We start from the raw sequence: 17,403 nt of genomic DNA, 5'->3' as shown, positions 1-17,403 counted from the left end.
CCTCCATCAGCCCTACCGTGGATATGAATATTGCTCGCAGACCTAAAGAAATGTCTGACAGCAGGAAGTAATGTTTTCATGTTCTGACTGTTCTGAAAGATCCTCAGATGCATTAGCTTAATTTTATTCATAAAAACATAATAAATTGAAGAATCTAAGATGGAGCTGTATTTACATACAACAACACAGCAGGCACACGTGAATACAGTCATGCGGTGCAGTATCTTTGCATTTCTTTGTGATTTGCATTTCGCACTCAGTGTATTATGATATTTTCAGCTTGGCCAAGTGAAAGCTGATATTTTTCCATGACATAACAGTCTGGATCATATTTTGTGTTCCTAGCAAAGAAAGGTCAAGTTTAGAAATCTCAAAGTATCTCTGGGAGGGAATCCAGTACAGAATGAAACCATTTAGTTATGTTGATCTTTCCAGAGGCACGTGACAGTTCATTTGGTACTATTAAACATTGTTTGTTTGCTTGTATAATTAGTATTTTGCTATTTTCAGCTCCGCTAATAAAAACACACTAATAAAACACAATAGAAAGCAATGCTTTGCAACAATGAAGTCTGTATTCTTGGCCTAAATACATATGCTGAGAATTGTTCATGTGCTACATACTGTGCACTGCAGATATTGCCTTTATAGATAGGCACAGTCAATAGCATTTAATAGTACTCCACAGCATGCTGTAAGATGGGATAGTGTAGGTGGGCAAAATAAATGCAGTATTTCTCTGAAGCCTTCAGCTATGCTATTGCAGCTAACGGTCTAATAACTTTAACAACGAAATTCACAAGCAAATTGTTGATTTGCGGCCTCCTTCTCTCTGTTACCACAGGGCGTTTGGTGAAGTCGTTAATTGACTGCTGTTGAGAGGTTTGGACCGTTAGCGAATGCCTTTTCAGATGAACATTGCAGGGACTGACTTTATTTTGCAATTCGCAGTAATATGGTATGAGGGGCCGTTATGGACATTATTCAGAATCAGCCTCTCACATACCAATGTCAAACCGTCTTATGAAATACAATACTCTCATACAGACATGTCAAATGTAACACTCACATACATACTGTATGTGAAATGCTCTCACAAATATGTCTCAGCTCTCATATACACGTCGGACCCAACGCTCTCATATACACATGTCAAACAGCCTGCACATTCATATGTCAAATACAACACTTTCAAATACACATCAAAAGCTCTCATACGCTCAGGTATACACATGTCAAATGCAACACTCTCATATACACATGTCGAACTCAGCACTCTCATATGTACATTTCCAACATTCTCATATACACATATGGAATGCAACAACTCTCATACAGACATGCAACATACTCATACACATGTGAAACACTCTCACACATACATGTCAAAAGCTCTCATATACACATGTGAAACGCTGTCTTATACACATGTCGAACTCAACACTCTATAAACATGTCAAGCTGTCACAAACACGCGCCAAACGCTTTCTCACATACTTCAAATGCGTGAAATCACATATACACATGACATATATATACGAACAACCAACTAGTCGACTGTTCTGTACAACTCCTAATCGCCATCAGACTGGGACTGTATTGGTCCTGTATTTATTGTTTCCACAGTGTGGATGTGTGGAGCAAATTTACTCAGAATGTGGCAACTGTATGTTTGCACGTTCCTTTACACCTATATGTCATGATAGCCTGGTAGCCAGGAAAGTAAGTCTGGAATCACTCCGTTGCATACTGATTAGGCTCCAGCAATCAAAATGTTTGGGCACAATAAAGGAGCATTTTAGTCATACACATCATCAGAGTGCCTTGGACTTAAATTTGTTTACAGCAAAATGGCTTTAATTGGTTGTAGGACTATCCAATTCCATACAGAGCTATTTCTTATTCTGGTAAGAAATTAGTCTGGCTTATAGACATATGGCAGCACCATTTTGCGAGTTAGCCTGCACAGAGCGGTTCACCAGTTAAAGAAATGTTGGATTATACACACTTATTACTTATTTCAATGAAAAAATGGCCACTTGAACATGCATCAACATTATATTAACTAATGAAAATGACAGAAGTCATCCATGAAAATTTATTTGACGTGTACTGTAGTGCTTTACTTTGGCCCAAGTCCCATCCACTAACATGAAGGAGATGGAGCTTATGACCTAAAGTGCTGTTCTGTCGTCCATCTTTATAAAGTCTATGGTCTGGCTACAGCAGTAATATGATACAAATGTTACAATGCTGCAATTAATCTTGCTTCGGCTCATGTTCACAGTGCAGTTGAGACATTCTGACATGCCCTCAACACTATGTGCAAGCAGTCACAGTTTTGTGACTGGTTAAAATTTTGAGTTTTGGATTTCAGGAAATTAGAACATGATCAAATGGAATTTGTTGTTGTTCTGTGGTTCAAGATCTGTGTATGAACAACATGTTCAATTTGATCAAACACCTAGGCCTGGTTCCTCCAAAGGGGAGGCATACAATGACCTGTTTCAGTTTCAGGTAAATTGCCTGGTTATATAATTGTAAGTTTTTAAATAGTTTGTCGTATCGATCTGTGGGTAACTTGTGCTCACACAGCAAACAAATCAATCCAGAGAGAGATTGCAATTGGGCTGAACTGACAGTTTTTAATTGACAGTTTTACTTGTGTTTTATTTGATGTTTTATATATTTAACGGGGATTGTTGATTTATTTATATTGTTCTGCTTGTAAAGCACTTTGGTTCAACTGAGGTTGTTTTAGAATGTGCATTAGAAATAAACTTTGTCTTGTCTTGACTTGACACCCTCTCTGACCACAATTGTTACGTATAGAGTGCGATTACTGTGTTCACAACAGCCCAAACAAACCGACCTTGAAACCATGCTCATGTCTGTGTCTTATGCAAAGAAGCAAGAGCCAGAAGGTGATAAACTTAGCTTAGAAGTAAACCTAACCTCTAGAGCTGAAATTTTTGCATTTCACCAAATAACACCGTGTGACTGTAGTTTGTTAAATCCATACCCAAACCGAAATGTACAGCTACAACTTGTGGATTTACTTCACTTCATTAATTCAATCAAATTTTCCTATGAATGTCGAAAAGTTCCTCTAAGATTAATCAATTTAAATCCCTTGGTTAACATTAGAAAGGATTGGTCATGGTCAACGACAAAGTCCTCTGCATTTTACTGCTGAAATAACTTTAAATGGGGACCTCAGAGTATCTCATTTAATATAATCACTGTTTCTAAGTGCAGGTGCTGACATTGATTAAAACATTTATTGGGAAACTATCTGACGACCTTCGTAGAAAAACTCAACAGAGTAAATATTATAATGGGTTGAAATGGATTCAATTTTAACCTGGCATCAGTGAAGTTTTAACAGAGAATAATATTTGTGCAAAGCTCAGAGTAGGATTGATCAATACGTCCCCAGTATACGATGCTTACCATGTTGCAAGAACAGATACTAGAAATATTTTAAATCAAGAACAACAATTTACAAAAGTCAAAAATCAAAAACACAGAAGAAGCTGATGAATTTCTGCCATTTAAGCTTTCTGTGGATAGTAAGAACACATAGGAAAAAAATCAGTAGTATACTTTCTGGATTTTTAGATAGTCCTCCTAAAATTCTGAGTGCCTTTTGTTCCTCCCTAAATGATTTCACCCTCTGCTCTGACATCACATAGTTGAAGTCAATTGCACAGCCATGAACAGAACAACCGGCTAGGACATTTAAGTGTCTCTTGTTTCTTATTATGGATAACTCTGAGGAATTATTGGACGCAGCCACCACTTTGGAAAAGAAAACCCATTTTGCTAATTGATTTTTAACCTTTTGACAGTTAAATAGCATGAGCACATGGAACTGTGTGCGTCTCAGAGAAGTTGGGAAAATGTTCCACCTCACTGACCTCTAAGCGACGTCTTTCTGGATAAAAACTGGATTTTCTTAAATGAGTCTTGACTGTGGTTTCACATTTTTGGAGTGACACCCAGCCACTGAGGCACAGTGCATCCAGCAGTGCGTCCCCTTGCATGCCACTTTGCTTTGTCAAGAGGAGAGAGTGAAATGGAGTCATGGGCAATGAACAGCAATCTGTCTGAAGGGCATGTGATCAAAGCACTTCTCTAGAGTAATTTTCCGTTAACGTTGTTGCCTCTCTGAAGGTGCCTACAAGCCAAACATCAGGTGTGGCAATGTGTTAAAACCTCAAACCGATCTAAAGACGTTGGCTGAGAGCACTCAGACACTGGATACTCATAAACTGACACGATGTTGTGAAAACGGTGATGGTATATGCTATCAGTGTCTGGTGTGGCGATAGGAAGTGTCATTGGATCCCTTCACGCACAGAGTCCTGGCGACTTGTCATCCGCTGAAAAGGGAGTTGTCACAGTGATATATGGGTGTTGTAATCCCCACAGTGAGAGCCCTGATGTTTACCCAACCCCATATTTCCTCCTCCTCAAAGAGCCCGGACCTGCAATCCTAAACCTGAGAAGAGATTAGCCAGCCGGGAAGAAAAGAGAGGAAGAGAAAGGAGAAGAGGGAGGGGAAGGAGGAGGAAAAAGAGAGGAATCTATAGGCCTATTCTCCTCTACCTGTTCAGATCTAGGTCTGAAAGACAGACAGGTGAAACTGTACACGGCCCAGTGAAGATCTTGCTGTGACACCCTTGGATTTGGACCCTCACCGGGGTCAAGGGAGATCAGGGAAGGCTTTTGGCTCTGTGGTTTCAGCACACTCCTGACTTTCCTCAACCCAAATCCAACAGTTCTCGTCTTCCTAATAGACGAGTGGTCTTTAATAGTGAGGCAGAATATTGCCTAAAAGAGAGCAAACTTTTCAAGTCGTGTCACAAATGAGTACTTTAAAGGTCCTCCATCCAAGGGTTCCAAGGGTCAAAATGACTGCCATGGAAGTGTCATGGTAACCAGTTCAATAGTTGTCAACACATTTTACTCAAAACTACAAATGTCATCTTTATGGTCGCGCCACAAAAAGACTTGGATATGGTAGTGGTGCTGGTGGCACTGGTGGAGAAGACAGAGGATCACTAGAAATTAGGATTTATCCACTTCGAGCTCCAATTTCTTGCACCATATTGCATTGTAATACATGCAGAAGTCGTTGAGACTTACCATCCAACTGATTGGCATACCTCTAGTTAGCATGCCTAGAAATAGTTTTTAATGTCACAAACAATAAGGTTTCAGTGCAAACTTTCCTTACTGTAATTTGATCCCTAAGTTTGCACTCATTAATTACATTGAGCAACCATGGGAAAATGATTTCTACAGAGGTCTTTGTCCACACTTATTTGCACTCTGTATCTCTCAGCCAAGACTCTTGGCTAATCCTGCTGAGGTCCAATGAGGCAGACAGATGAAACTCTACACAGGCAAATGAAGTTCTGTGACACCTTTGTATTTGTATCCTGGCGGGGTCAAGGGAGATCAGGGAGGGCCTGCTGTCTCCGCTGTCTCAGCACACTCCCAACCTTTCTCTTAGAAAATCCAGCAGTTGTCCTCAGATGAACAAGTGACTGGTGTTATATTTTCCATAATGAATGGGCGTCGTAGACTTTAATGTGCTTTCTAGTTTGTAAAAATGAGAAGTTATCTCCATTATAAACACATGTGATTACTAAAATTGTCTAAATCAATTTATAGCTGGGGAGAAATTGAGAACTAAAAAAACACTGAAGAAACATAAATAAGTTAATCAAAACACTGTAGAAAACAACACAGATAAGAAATGACATGGCATGTCACAGAGATGTTTGGTTACCACAACAATGTCAGCAAGACAGATTTGGCAAGTTTTCCTGTGTATCTGTGTAAAAGTCCAGTATCCTAAATGCCCATTCACACAGTTTTCCCGCTTTGTTTGCCTCATCTTTGTTCCCACAATTATGTCTTTAAACTTTATCTAAGATCCCCCTGGAAAAGGGATGAGTGTGCTTGGCTCCCTTGGTGGAATCCTGACAGCTACCTACAAACTGAAGCCCTGGGATCACTCCCATCCTTTGCGGTGTATTTGTGTTAGGGTCAGACACTTGGGAAAGACTCGTGCTGACTTGACATGTGCAAGATGTCAAGCCTTCAATGCTGAGAGTGCTCCAGATGTATGTGTGAAACTTGACCACTAGAGTTAGGCTCAACGAATTAGACATACCAGTGCTGTTTACTCGGCTTTGATTTCATAGATTAAAAAGACCTGCAAGTGCTCTGGTTGTGTTGATGTGACTTGACTCACACTCTGGAGTCAATTTGGAAATGACAAGGGAGAACATACTGTCTGTTTTAAACAGACGGTATGTTCTTATGGAGAATTAGTTTGTAAACAGGCAATCATACTGAGTAAGGGCAAAACATATGTGTGTGTTTGTTTTGCCACTTGGTTTCGAGTTGTTTCTGACCACCCACAGTTGGTGCTGGTTCGGGTTTCCTTCTTGTTATGTTGCAGGGAAGCACGGCTGTGCACGGATTATACTTTCGTTTAACAAGCTTCATCAGAGATTGTTTATGTACCACTCACCTTCCTGCTCTGCAAGTGCCTTTATTTGCAGGGACCTCTCTGTACACATGCATTTCTTGTTGGGTGTGGTGGAAACTGCAGAATAGCACACAGTAAAATCAGACCAAGTGTTTTGATCCTTCACTCGCACTTTTGCCAAAATAGAAATATTAAAACTGCATCTTTATCCACAGTGCTGTCATGACTTGGGATGAGTTCAATGAAATTTTCCTATACTTCTACATACATATCTGCACACATTTTGGTTACATTCAAAAACAATAGAATCACTTTTTTAGAACCTAAAATATGTTATGTGCCAAAATATGCTTGCTGCTAGGGCTTGAACTAAGGAACCTCTTGCTGGGCTTTCTGTATGAATGGCATAGCTATACTCTAGCTAGACTGTAGTATGACTACATCTGCTACAATAACTTACTACTTGGCTCAACAAAAGTGCCACAAAAGTTAGGAAAGTGAACAGGACGAAACCAAACTACCGATATGGACCCGATCTTTTAATATTCAGTATCTGCCAATCCGAGTCTTGATCGATTCTCCAATTAACAAAATGTCCTCCCTTGGAGGTTTATAAAGGCTTTTCTTATCTTCCTTGTATTCTCTCCTCACATGTCTGTATTAAGTCCAATAAATAGTGCTGTCGTAGTTAATGTAGCAAGGAGAAGGTAGTTCGTACCATGGCTCCAGAAGCGGTGAGTCCTACGGTGAAAACCTTTGTGCTCTACTACAGAAATTGGCTGCTCGTCTAACACCACAAACTCCATAACCCTCTCTTAATATTTTTAATTTTTTTGCCTTGATGCTGTCTTGAGGAAACTTATGTTCTTTCAGTGTTTGTTATTGTTTCAGTGTATTTCAGTTCTTTTTTTGTAGGTGAAGATCTCCTACTACCCCCTCGCCAAACATCCACTTTGCTCATTTTCAAATTCGTCTCTGTCTGACTTCATTTTCCAAGTTCTTCCACCCAGCAGACATGTTTAGTCACGTGATTTTGGCTATTCTTCTTCTTATATTTTTGGCAACTTTGATGCTTGCCAGCTGCCATTAAAACAGAAGACGCAGAAGATGTTTTGACGCTACAGGGACATAGCACAGCTAAAATAACAAAAGACTGGACTTGGCTGAAGCCGGACTCCAATTTGATCCTGTCATTGTAAAAATGCCTGGACCAGCCTTGATACCAATCGGGACATCCCTAGTGATGACTGAACAAGGTTTCTAGAAGTATACCCTGTAACAGCTGAAATATTAATGGCTGGTAATTGGGAAAACACTGCTGGTGAGTCATTAGATTTTTACTACGTTAAAATTGTCTTTCTCTGGTAGGGACCCTAACTGGATATGCAGTCAAAGGTTGGACTTGAGAACTTAAGTCTCATAGTTCTGGGATCTTTTCTCATTAAGTGTCTCATTAATTTTCCTTAACAGCAGTCCTTTCTTGTTCTCACACTCTGTCAAGCCACATGGCTTTTGTTATCTCTGTTTAGTCTGCAGCACCCCAGTATTTTGACATCAGTACAAAAACACAGTGTTGCACCTATGTTTGTATTTTTGGCTTCTGTGATTACAGTCTCATGCTTGCATTAGGGCTGGAAGTGAAGGCACTAAGCCTTGGCAAGGACGGATGCTGCTGAAAGCCCAGGTAGTAATAAATGTCTTGTTTTGTAAAATGTTCCTGCACCTGCAGCTGACCTCAGATGGCCTCCGATACAGTGTATTTGGCTTCTCTGGGTTTCTGTAAGTGATACAGTGTGATAAGTAAATGAGGCATCTGCAGAGACTGTGTGTTTGTGGCTCTCTTTCACCACATGTAGGATTTCATGTCCCCGTTCATAAATCCCACCCATGCCTTCATGCTTTCATACCTCTTCAACTAAGGAGCCATTGTGCTGCGCACTGTTTTGAGGTATGTCTTTCGGTGAGCTAAATTCAAACAAAGTCATCTCTCAGCAGAGCTTGTTGAAAAAGTTCTCAATGAAGGGATCCTGTGGAAATACAGACCCCCTCAGTGTCCCATTCTTAGCAGCCCTCTCTGAAGAGGTTTTACAGAAAGAGAAGTCGTACATTAGACAGGACTAACAAACTGCTTTGTTTGCCCGATGGATGGCCCTAGACAGGATATTTTGGAGACCTCTGTTGAAACAGCTTTACCAGTGTACCGTGAAAGGGTTGTGTGGCAGCAGTTGTTTTTTTCAAAGGGCTCTGAAAAGCAGTTATCAATACAAATGTTTCTTTTTATGAAAGCTGTGAGCTATGTGCAACTGCCTTAGACTTTCCAATAGTCCCACCAAAGTAGGGTGGGAAAGAGACTTATTCATTTTCCTACATTACAGTCCCTTTCAGATGATGGTGAGGCAGAGTCGGAACAACTCAGACACAGAGGCAACAACACTAAATACCTCGGCACAGTTCAATAAAACACATTCCTCTGAGAAATTTAATCTCTAAGACATAGGAAATATTGCTTATGTCGCTGTCATCTCCGTTGGCTTGAGGTCTCAGAATCGCAAGCAGTTTTCATATTTATGAGTGTCCTTTCAGTGAATGCCTCATGTATGCTCTGAAGCTTGTTTAGACCTGAAGCTTAGCAGTAAATAATAAAACAGTTTGGATTCAACTGAACTTTAGGGCCCGTCCACACGGAGACGCTTTTTGGTCGATCGTCCACATGAATCCTGTAAACACATTGCCCTAAAACGCACTTTTCTGAAACCTGGTCCCAGGGTGGAAAAATTCGCAAACGGACCTCTTTCGTTTTCGTGTGGACGGCAAAAAGCAGCCTTCCACCTCTTACATCCCGCGAGACGTCTCATAACAACATCAACAACAATGGCGGACTACATGCTAGTTTTCCTGCTGGAGAAGATATTGAGCCTATTAGGGTTACCAGGGCAAAATATAATTTCTCCTTGAGTTTGGTTTCTTCTAAAGCCGATTTGTAAACAGCGCTCAAGCTTTATGCGCATGCTCCGCCTCTTCTTCTCCGTTTTTGGTGAATTTCTGAAACTGAAACAGCGCCACCTATAGGCCTGAAATATGAAGTAGCGTTTTCAGTCGTGTTGAAACGGATCCGTGTGGACGCAGATATTCTTGAAACGATGCCAGGGAAAATGGAGGGGGAAAAGATTGTTTTCGTACGTGTGGACGAGGCCTTAATGTAGCTTAATGTTTGGCACAAGGATTGTTCATCTTTGTTTCATTCCATCTCAGCAAATCAAATATATATTTCCTGTTCATTTGCCTCATACTGTTACAGACCATTATCATGGGTCGAAAGTAGATGTTTCCTAATAACTTTTCTTTTTCTTTCCTCCATTCCTTCCATCCATTTTCTCTTAATGCATATCAAACCAACATCAAGAAATGATTGAAACAACAGAATGAAACAATGAATGCAGTCCACAATAGGAGTTGCATTTTTTTAAAGTCGACTAATATGGGTGAAAGTCGTGTTGACGCCAACTAGTCGGCAATGTTGTCACTCATAAAAGCCCAGTAGAAAGTAATGCTTTGCAATGAAACCTGTATTGGGGACGGCTGTGGCTCAGTAGGTTGTCCGCGAACCCGAGAGTTAGCAGTTTGATCCTCGGCACATGCCGTAGCGTCCTTAAGACGCCTGCTACCTCTCAAAAGCAAAAAATAATGCTCATCCCACTGCAGCCAGCATCTGATCGACCTCCTGCCCTCTAGAGGGAGATACAGGTCCATAAAAACTCACACCACCAGGCAGATAAATAGTTTCTTACACAAAGCCATCCAGTCCATTCTTCATATTTACAATTCTGTGCAATATATATATATTAATTATAATATTTGGTCTGTGAATATGATTGTTTATGATCGCGTTTTGTAGAGTATTTTATGTATGTTTGTATTTGTTCTTCTTTATGTGTACTCGTAATTCTGTTGTGTCTTGTATACGATGGTAGTAAAGGCTTTCCATTTCATTAGTTGGTCAATCAGCAGAATTTGGATTTTTAAACACAAGATGTCAATGATGACACTAAATTTAAGCTTTTTTTGGGGGGGTTGGTGTCAACATCTTGAGTTGGGTGGATCAAACAAAACAAGCAATTAAAATGTCAATGTCTCTAAAATGAGATTACAAACAAACATTTCACTCATCAGCAAACTATGTTTTAATATTGATATTTAGTTATAAAAGTACTTTTAATGCTTTAAAGAAAGGAATTACTCTTTGGGAAACAGGCGTATTTCTGTTGTTGACCTCATTCTTTCTTGCACTGATCTAAAACCAAGAAAATCCCATATCCAAGGAAAAAGAAGTGTTGCCAGGAATGTTACTTATACATTTTAATCTCATTTACCTACCCGTTGGTTCGGTTATTACAAGGACATAATATGCTCCAAAACATTAAACAATTCTCACGAAGATCCCAGTTTCCAAAAGTAGTAAATATGTCAACTGATGCTCAAGACAACCTTTAAACTGCATGAGGAGAAATGAAATATTGATAGCTACTTGGTGTGAAGGGTGTTAAGATTGGGAACTCTACTTGTATTTTTCCACTGCATTCTACCTACAATTGAGTATAGCAAATGAGTCTCTGGTGGTGTAAAATTCAGGGTCCTAATCAGACTCTTGGACTAGCCGGTAATTGAACCTGTTATCGTCTTCTCTCTCTTCACTTTAGCCCCTAGCTACTGCCTATCTTGAGTGATACAAGGAGGGAAGGGAGGGCAGAAGAACCACAATACCCACTCAGGGACAAGCTGTCAGAAGTCCTGAAACACTATCCTCCCTCAGACCAAAAGCATTGGGTGTTTTTGGCGGTGTTGTATCTCCGGGATGTAGCATGCAGGTAATTTGGGGAGAGTTTTTCTGAAGAATTACTTCATCTATTGAAGCGCAGATGTCAGAGTAATGCTCAGTGAAATTCCTTGTTAGGCGGTTTGAAGCTTTTATGCCTCCCAGAATAGAGAATGCTGTCTGGCCTTAATGCTATTGATGATACTGCCCTCAAGTGGATGCTACAACCATTATTTGAGACACAGGAAAAAAATACAGTGACAGTAAAATTTTAGGATGATGAAAAGGGGTGATAAAAACTCTCTAAGCGTTCTTGGCCACTTTAGTTATGGTAGCTGGTGTGACTCTAACAACTCTTTCCAGTACTCTTGCCTCGGGCACTGTGCCAAGATTTTCCATAAGCTGTTTTTCTATTCGGACCCTGTGCTTGACATTTCATCAAAGTAGAAGTTCTCAACAGCAGCAGCAGTCTTCAGAGTTGGGAATCTCTTGAGGATGACAGAGGCTAGTAAATTGTCACTGCTAAAGGTCCTAATTGCCTGAAACCTTTCAGCTTCAAAGCCAGCCCCTCTTCTGCTGCTGCTGTGCCAGCCTCTTAGGTTAATTGCAAAAAAAGGTTAATTGCATCTGTGGCATTTAAAAGTAGAGAGTCTGAGGATTGCTTATTGTGTGGTTCCCTGACGCTCTCCTCCACCAATACTGCCACTTAAGTCTGTAAAACGACTTCTCTCTTGGACTGAAATTCCGAGTTTTGCTCCACAAATTACACATACAAAAAAATTCAACTAACACCCGTGAAGTCTCCAGAACTCTCTCCATTTGTGACTTGTACCCTGTGGTATTTTAATACCAGTTCATATATTGTTTTCTGTCAGTCTCTATTTTTGACTATAAAATCTGTCAAGAGAGCCTACATAAATGCCACATAGGCCACCAAGGGATTGGATGCGCTGGTAATGGATGTTGCAGGCTCTGTGCTGTCACTGGAAAAAATGTGTTTCAAAATTTAAATGTGTCGTTTTCCCATTTAATATGGCGTAGTCTCCTAGTGATCGTCCTTCCACTAATGTGAATAAATGATGATATTTTGGCTGGGAAAATCCTTTAAGTAAGGATTTGTGGCAGTTAATCATTATCAAGTGGAAAGTGAGGTTCCCCTAAGCCTAATAATAGTGAAGTGAATCTTGTAAAAGCTGGCCCTTTTAAAATAAAATGAAATACTCCCACTGACTGCACTTAGACTCAGGCACATGAGAAATGTCTGTTATTGGAACACATGAGGATTAATTCCACATTGTAAACACTTTGTTTGTGGGTGCATGCAAAGGCTTACAGTGTCTGCACAGTGTGTGCATGTGTTCTCCTTCTTTCTCTTTCGTGAGTCCCCCCAATAGTATTCAATCTCGTTAATGTTTGCGTGCCCACAACAATGAGGAAACGAGCTGCTCATTATAGATCTGCTTTATTCTTCCTGGATGGTCCTCAGAGGAAAGAGGAGACACGAGCTGAACGCAGTTAAGCCCAGGTCACGAGAGGTGCCAACTCTCGTCTGTCAAGTCCATCTACTTACCAAAGTTAACGGTGCCTCTTTCCTGAGCGACGAGCAATCATATAGATTTCAGCCTAAAAGCAGTTTGATATGTAAATGTCTCTGAGGCTTCAGAGTTTGTTGTTGTGAAGTAATTCTACACTTTTGTCGTGCGTTTTTCTCAACCACAGTTGAAGCCTGATTGGCAGTTGTGACTACTTAAAGCTGTGCCACAAGTCATATCGGTGTTCCACTGTGCAAGCAACTACTTGATTTAATCATGCTGTTTTATGAAGCATGATTCATATTTCAAAGGCCACATATCTGGAGTGGAAATACTTCAGCGCTTGGCCTTAGACTTTGATCCTCCTTGGTGATCTTGAATTGCTATTTCTCATATAGATTGCAAATCTAAGTTTTTTGTATTCTGACTATAATAAGACAGACCTCTGTAATAGAATCATTAGCTGTGGTTTGATGGCTACAGACACCCCAAGTTCTCGTGACTTTCCCACGGTCCTCATCAATGCACTTGGGTGGTAATCATCCAATGATCGTGCCCATCACATTTATCATTCCCCACGGCCTTTTAGCTCCTCCAAACACATGTCAGATCTCAAAAACGTTCCGTGTGAAGATGTAATTGCTTTTAGATAACAACCGAAGGAATGCTTTCATCTGATAAACAATGAAAATATCCAATCAGATTTACTTGAATGCTTTGTTTTCTCGCTCCTGACTGATCACTGAGAATTTCTGAGAATATGTGGACAATTCTGTGCTATCAACTGCATTCTGTTGACTGCTTGCAGATGTACTGGCTCATCTCCTTATTGCCAGTGATTAAAACATACAACAATTACTTGGGTTCATGATAAAGAAAAACAGGAACTTGGAACTGCTTTGAACTTACAAAGGTCTGCTCAATCTAAAAACAGTCTAAGAAATAATTGTATATGCTCTGGAGTCCATTCAATGCCATCATATTTTTATTCCATCTTTGCTCTAATCAATGAGCCTGTAGTGCTGATGACACTGATTACCCCACCCCCCTCGCCTCCTCTCCTTCAGTCTGTTGGTGTGGGTGGAAAATCAGTGTCATCTGATTCCCCCTCCGCTGGTTCTGATTAGGGACAAGTGCTCCAAGGGTTCTGGATCCTGGGTCGCTTGCTCCCATTAACCACGGTCAGGCCCGATTCCACACTCATTGCTCTCACACCTCGTCATGTTCCCATCCAATTCGTGCACGGGCTGTGAGGAGGCGGGCTGTGGAGTTAGGCTTTAAGGTTGAGAAAGAACAGAGTGGAAGAAAGTTTATTTTCGGCTCCAGATGTGTTAAACTTCTGACTCCAAGCTGTTGCGCATTATTCATTTGGAAGCCAGGAATGTGTTAAATTTGATGTTGATGTTCACATATCACAGATATTTTGTCAATTTGTTGGATATAATTTTTATATATATTTACGTGCTACTCTATTAACGTTATAACAATAAAAGCTTTGTGAAAAGCTCCAAGAAAACCTGCCTTCTGAGAGTTGGCTGATAACAGCTGCAGAGCTAGAACTGGTTGATGTTCTTCTTGTGACATAATGCAAGTCAGCTCAGTCCTGCTGTAAAGGACAATTCCATATTACACTGTTGTACCCCCCCCCCCGAATGACTATGATGTCTTCTTTACAGACGTTTTTTTCCATTACCTGTTAGCTTTAGCCTTTTGCACAATATTGAATTCTATAAGTTGCCGTCAAATGTGTAGATAACGCTGTTTTCTCAGGTTCTAATTCTAAAGCAAAGTGAGCAAAGTAAAGCTCCTTAAACTGCCTTTGAAAAACTGGAAACCTGCTCTTAGGCCTCATCATTAAATCAAAGTACTGAGTCAGTATAAGGAATGCACCATATGTGTCAAAGTAGCCCATATTTCTTCATAAACTTCAGATGACTTAAAATGAACTCACATTTGTGGAAAAAAAAAAGTCACAGTTTAAGTTCAAGTCTAAAGCCTTTGGAAAATTGCTTCCGTCTGCAGAGTAAACAATCTATAAAATAACGCGGGAGTCAGGAAAATCCTCCAGTAGAATATGTGATTCTTCCAATCCAATTTAATGAGGTGAGATCACATTGCTATTCAACTCATGCTGTGTTTAACTGATTGTTCTGTTGACACAAACCGGGATGTTTCTGTCATCGGGAGCATCCTTGTGGCAAGAGTAAATTTACGTTTAAGACATTACATTTTGTCAGTGTGCTGTCTCATGTGTTTGTGCAAAGTGAAGCCAGAGTGTAACTAACAGGTCTTTTTCTTACTGTTGCAAATATTAGAAATGGAACAACTAAAGAATTTATTTGCGTCTGTGAATTTTATGTTCTCTAACCAATGACTCCCCCCCCCCCCCCCCTCCCCCTTTTTCTCTCAGGACACCAACCATTGGCAGAGGTCAGTGTTGAGGGTTGCTGAAATTGCGTCAGCCTTGATCCGAGAGCGGAACCCTGTCCTGGTGGGACAACTCCTGCAGGCATGAAGGGAAGCAGCACTACCAGAAAGTCCCCAAACTATGATTCATAAATACTGCTGGGACAACACGGTTTGACACAGTTATTTAGTTTTCAAAACTTCTTAAAACTCTCTTTGAACTTGCATGAGTTACTACAAGGCTAAAAAGAAATTCCCACAATCAAGTATCGGAGGCTTTCTGAAGAAGGGTGCAAAAGAAGAACTGTCTAACTCAAAACAGCACTGGGAATGACATTGTGACTACGTATGTGCAAGAGTCCTACGTATCCCATAAATACTCCTTCGTGGCAACTTTTGTTGGATTCTCCCTGCATGCTAAGTCCGTATATCTTTTGTCGTTGGCCACGAAATTGTTAGATGTCAAACTACAGTTCTCTCAAAAAGTATTTCAAATCACAGTGATGAAAAAAAAAGCTGAAGCCAGTCTCTAGTTTAGTCTTACAATTAATTTCACTCAGTACTGTCAGCAAAACGTCTAGAACATACAGAGGGCTTTAAAATACTTTTAAAAAAAAAAAAAAAAAAAAAAAAAGGAAAATGATAACTGCTGGACTAAAGAGACACTGTTGAACAATCTAAAACTCCCAGTAAAAAATAACTCCCAGTATGATTGTCATCATCTGTAAAACACAAGAGAAAGAGGGGAAAAATATCTAAAAAAATTAAGTAACACCTGCTTGAGGATACCAGTAATGAGTATTTTTTACAGTGTATTCTTATTCCATAGACTTGGCAACATAGGCCTTTATCATAAATACTCCTTATACTTTCAAAATGGCAATGTGCTTTGGTATATGTCTTGAACTATCTGTCACCAGTATGTTGCCCAACATTAACCTTGAAGTCATTTTGTGGGTATTGTAGAGTTTTTCCATTTTAAAATGTTGATGACTCGTGCTGCACTCTGAGGCGTATACTAGTTTTCCATCCAATGAAACACGGTCAGCCGTAAGCTTGAGCATGTTTGGATGATGCCTTCTCAGGCCTTTGGTAAATGACCAGTCGATGCAGACTGGGCTTTTCGGAACGCCTCCTCTTTGCTCCGTTTTTTACAGGAAGCACAAAATATGTGGAATACAATAGCTGTTAATGATTTCACAGCGACTGTCAGATTCACTAGAAAGAAAAAACATGCACCAACAGTGTTTTAGTGTGTACCTTGTCTGTGGCACAGAGGCCTAAATCCATTTGCTTCTAATGAAGATGTTTAAAATGACTATTTTCAGCAGCTGATTAAAACACATCTTTGTGTGTATTTACAGTGGCAGGGCTAGTGTGTGTGGGAGTGAATAAAAATAAACTACAGTGTGTGTGTGTGTGTGTGTGTGTGTGTTCAGGGTAATGAAGGAACATTTCATCACCCAGCAAAACTATGAGAATCACTGATGTGTTTTTAATAGCAGCTGGACGAACACAGTAGAGAGCTCTGCAGCACTGACAAATAACATATGTCAAGCACTGGATGCACAGGCGATTCTTTCGTTTCAATTTTCATCATTTAATCAGTAATAGTTTTAAAGGTGATTATTGCCATGTTTGTCCCAGACCTGCATCAACAGGTCACATCACACTGACGTATTACTGAGGAAATTTGGCATGTATGCCAGAAAACTGAATGTCAAAACCACTGCTTTTACCATTGGAGGAAGCTGTTCATGGCTGCAACATGAATATGAGGCTGCTTATATTTTTCTACTGAAACAAGTTAAATAATAAATAACCTTTTCATATTCTGCTGTACTTGTGCTCATTTCAGATAAAGTTTCATTCAGTCGAGCAGACTGGCCCAACTGGAAGGAGTTGTCAATCACATTAAGAGAGGAGGTATAATCTTTTGATAATCTGCTACAAATAACCATGTAAACACTTGATGTTCTTATGTTCTTTTTATATAATTCAGTACTCCTCTAGCCTGCAAGCCAACCAGAAGTCCCCCCCCCCCCCGTTCACAAAATTGTAGTGAGGGAACTTCAGTCTGGTCTGATTTCCCCAGTCTCTCTGCATGTAAACAGAAGGCATTGTTCCATCCATCTTGGCCAGAT

General features: G+C 40.2%; 1 protein-coding gene across 2 annotated transcripts in view; it reads left to right on the top strand.

Annotated features, from left to right (window-relative positions):
- crppa (CDP-L-ribitol pyrophosphorylase A) overlaps positions 1 to 17,180 on the top strand; it is a 46,698-nt gene extending 29,518 nt beyond the window's left edge. For both annotated transcript variants that reach the window (XM_084557151.1, XM_084557150.1), the window contains one exon: positions 15,264 to 17,180. In XM_084557151.1, coding sequence (XP_084413277.1) covers positions 15,264 to 15,368 — 105 coding nt within the window. In that variant the 3' untranslated portion in view covers positions 15,369 to 17,180. The remainder of the gene's footprint in view (positions 1 to 15,263) is intronic.
- Positions 17,181 to 17,403: the final 223 nt, after the last annotated feature.

Source organism: Chelon labrosus (assembly GCF_963514085.1).
Source record: "Chelon labrosus genome assembly, chromosome: 12".
Taxonomy (NCBI): Eukaryota; Metazoa; Chordata; class Actinopteri; order Mugiliformes; family Mugilidae; genus Chelon; species Chelon labrosus.
This window is presented reverse-complemented; position numbering and strand designations above follow the sequence as displayed.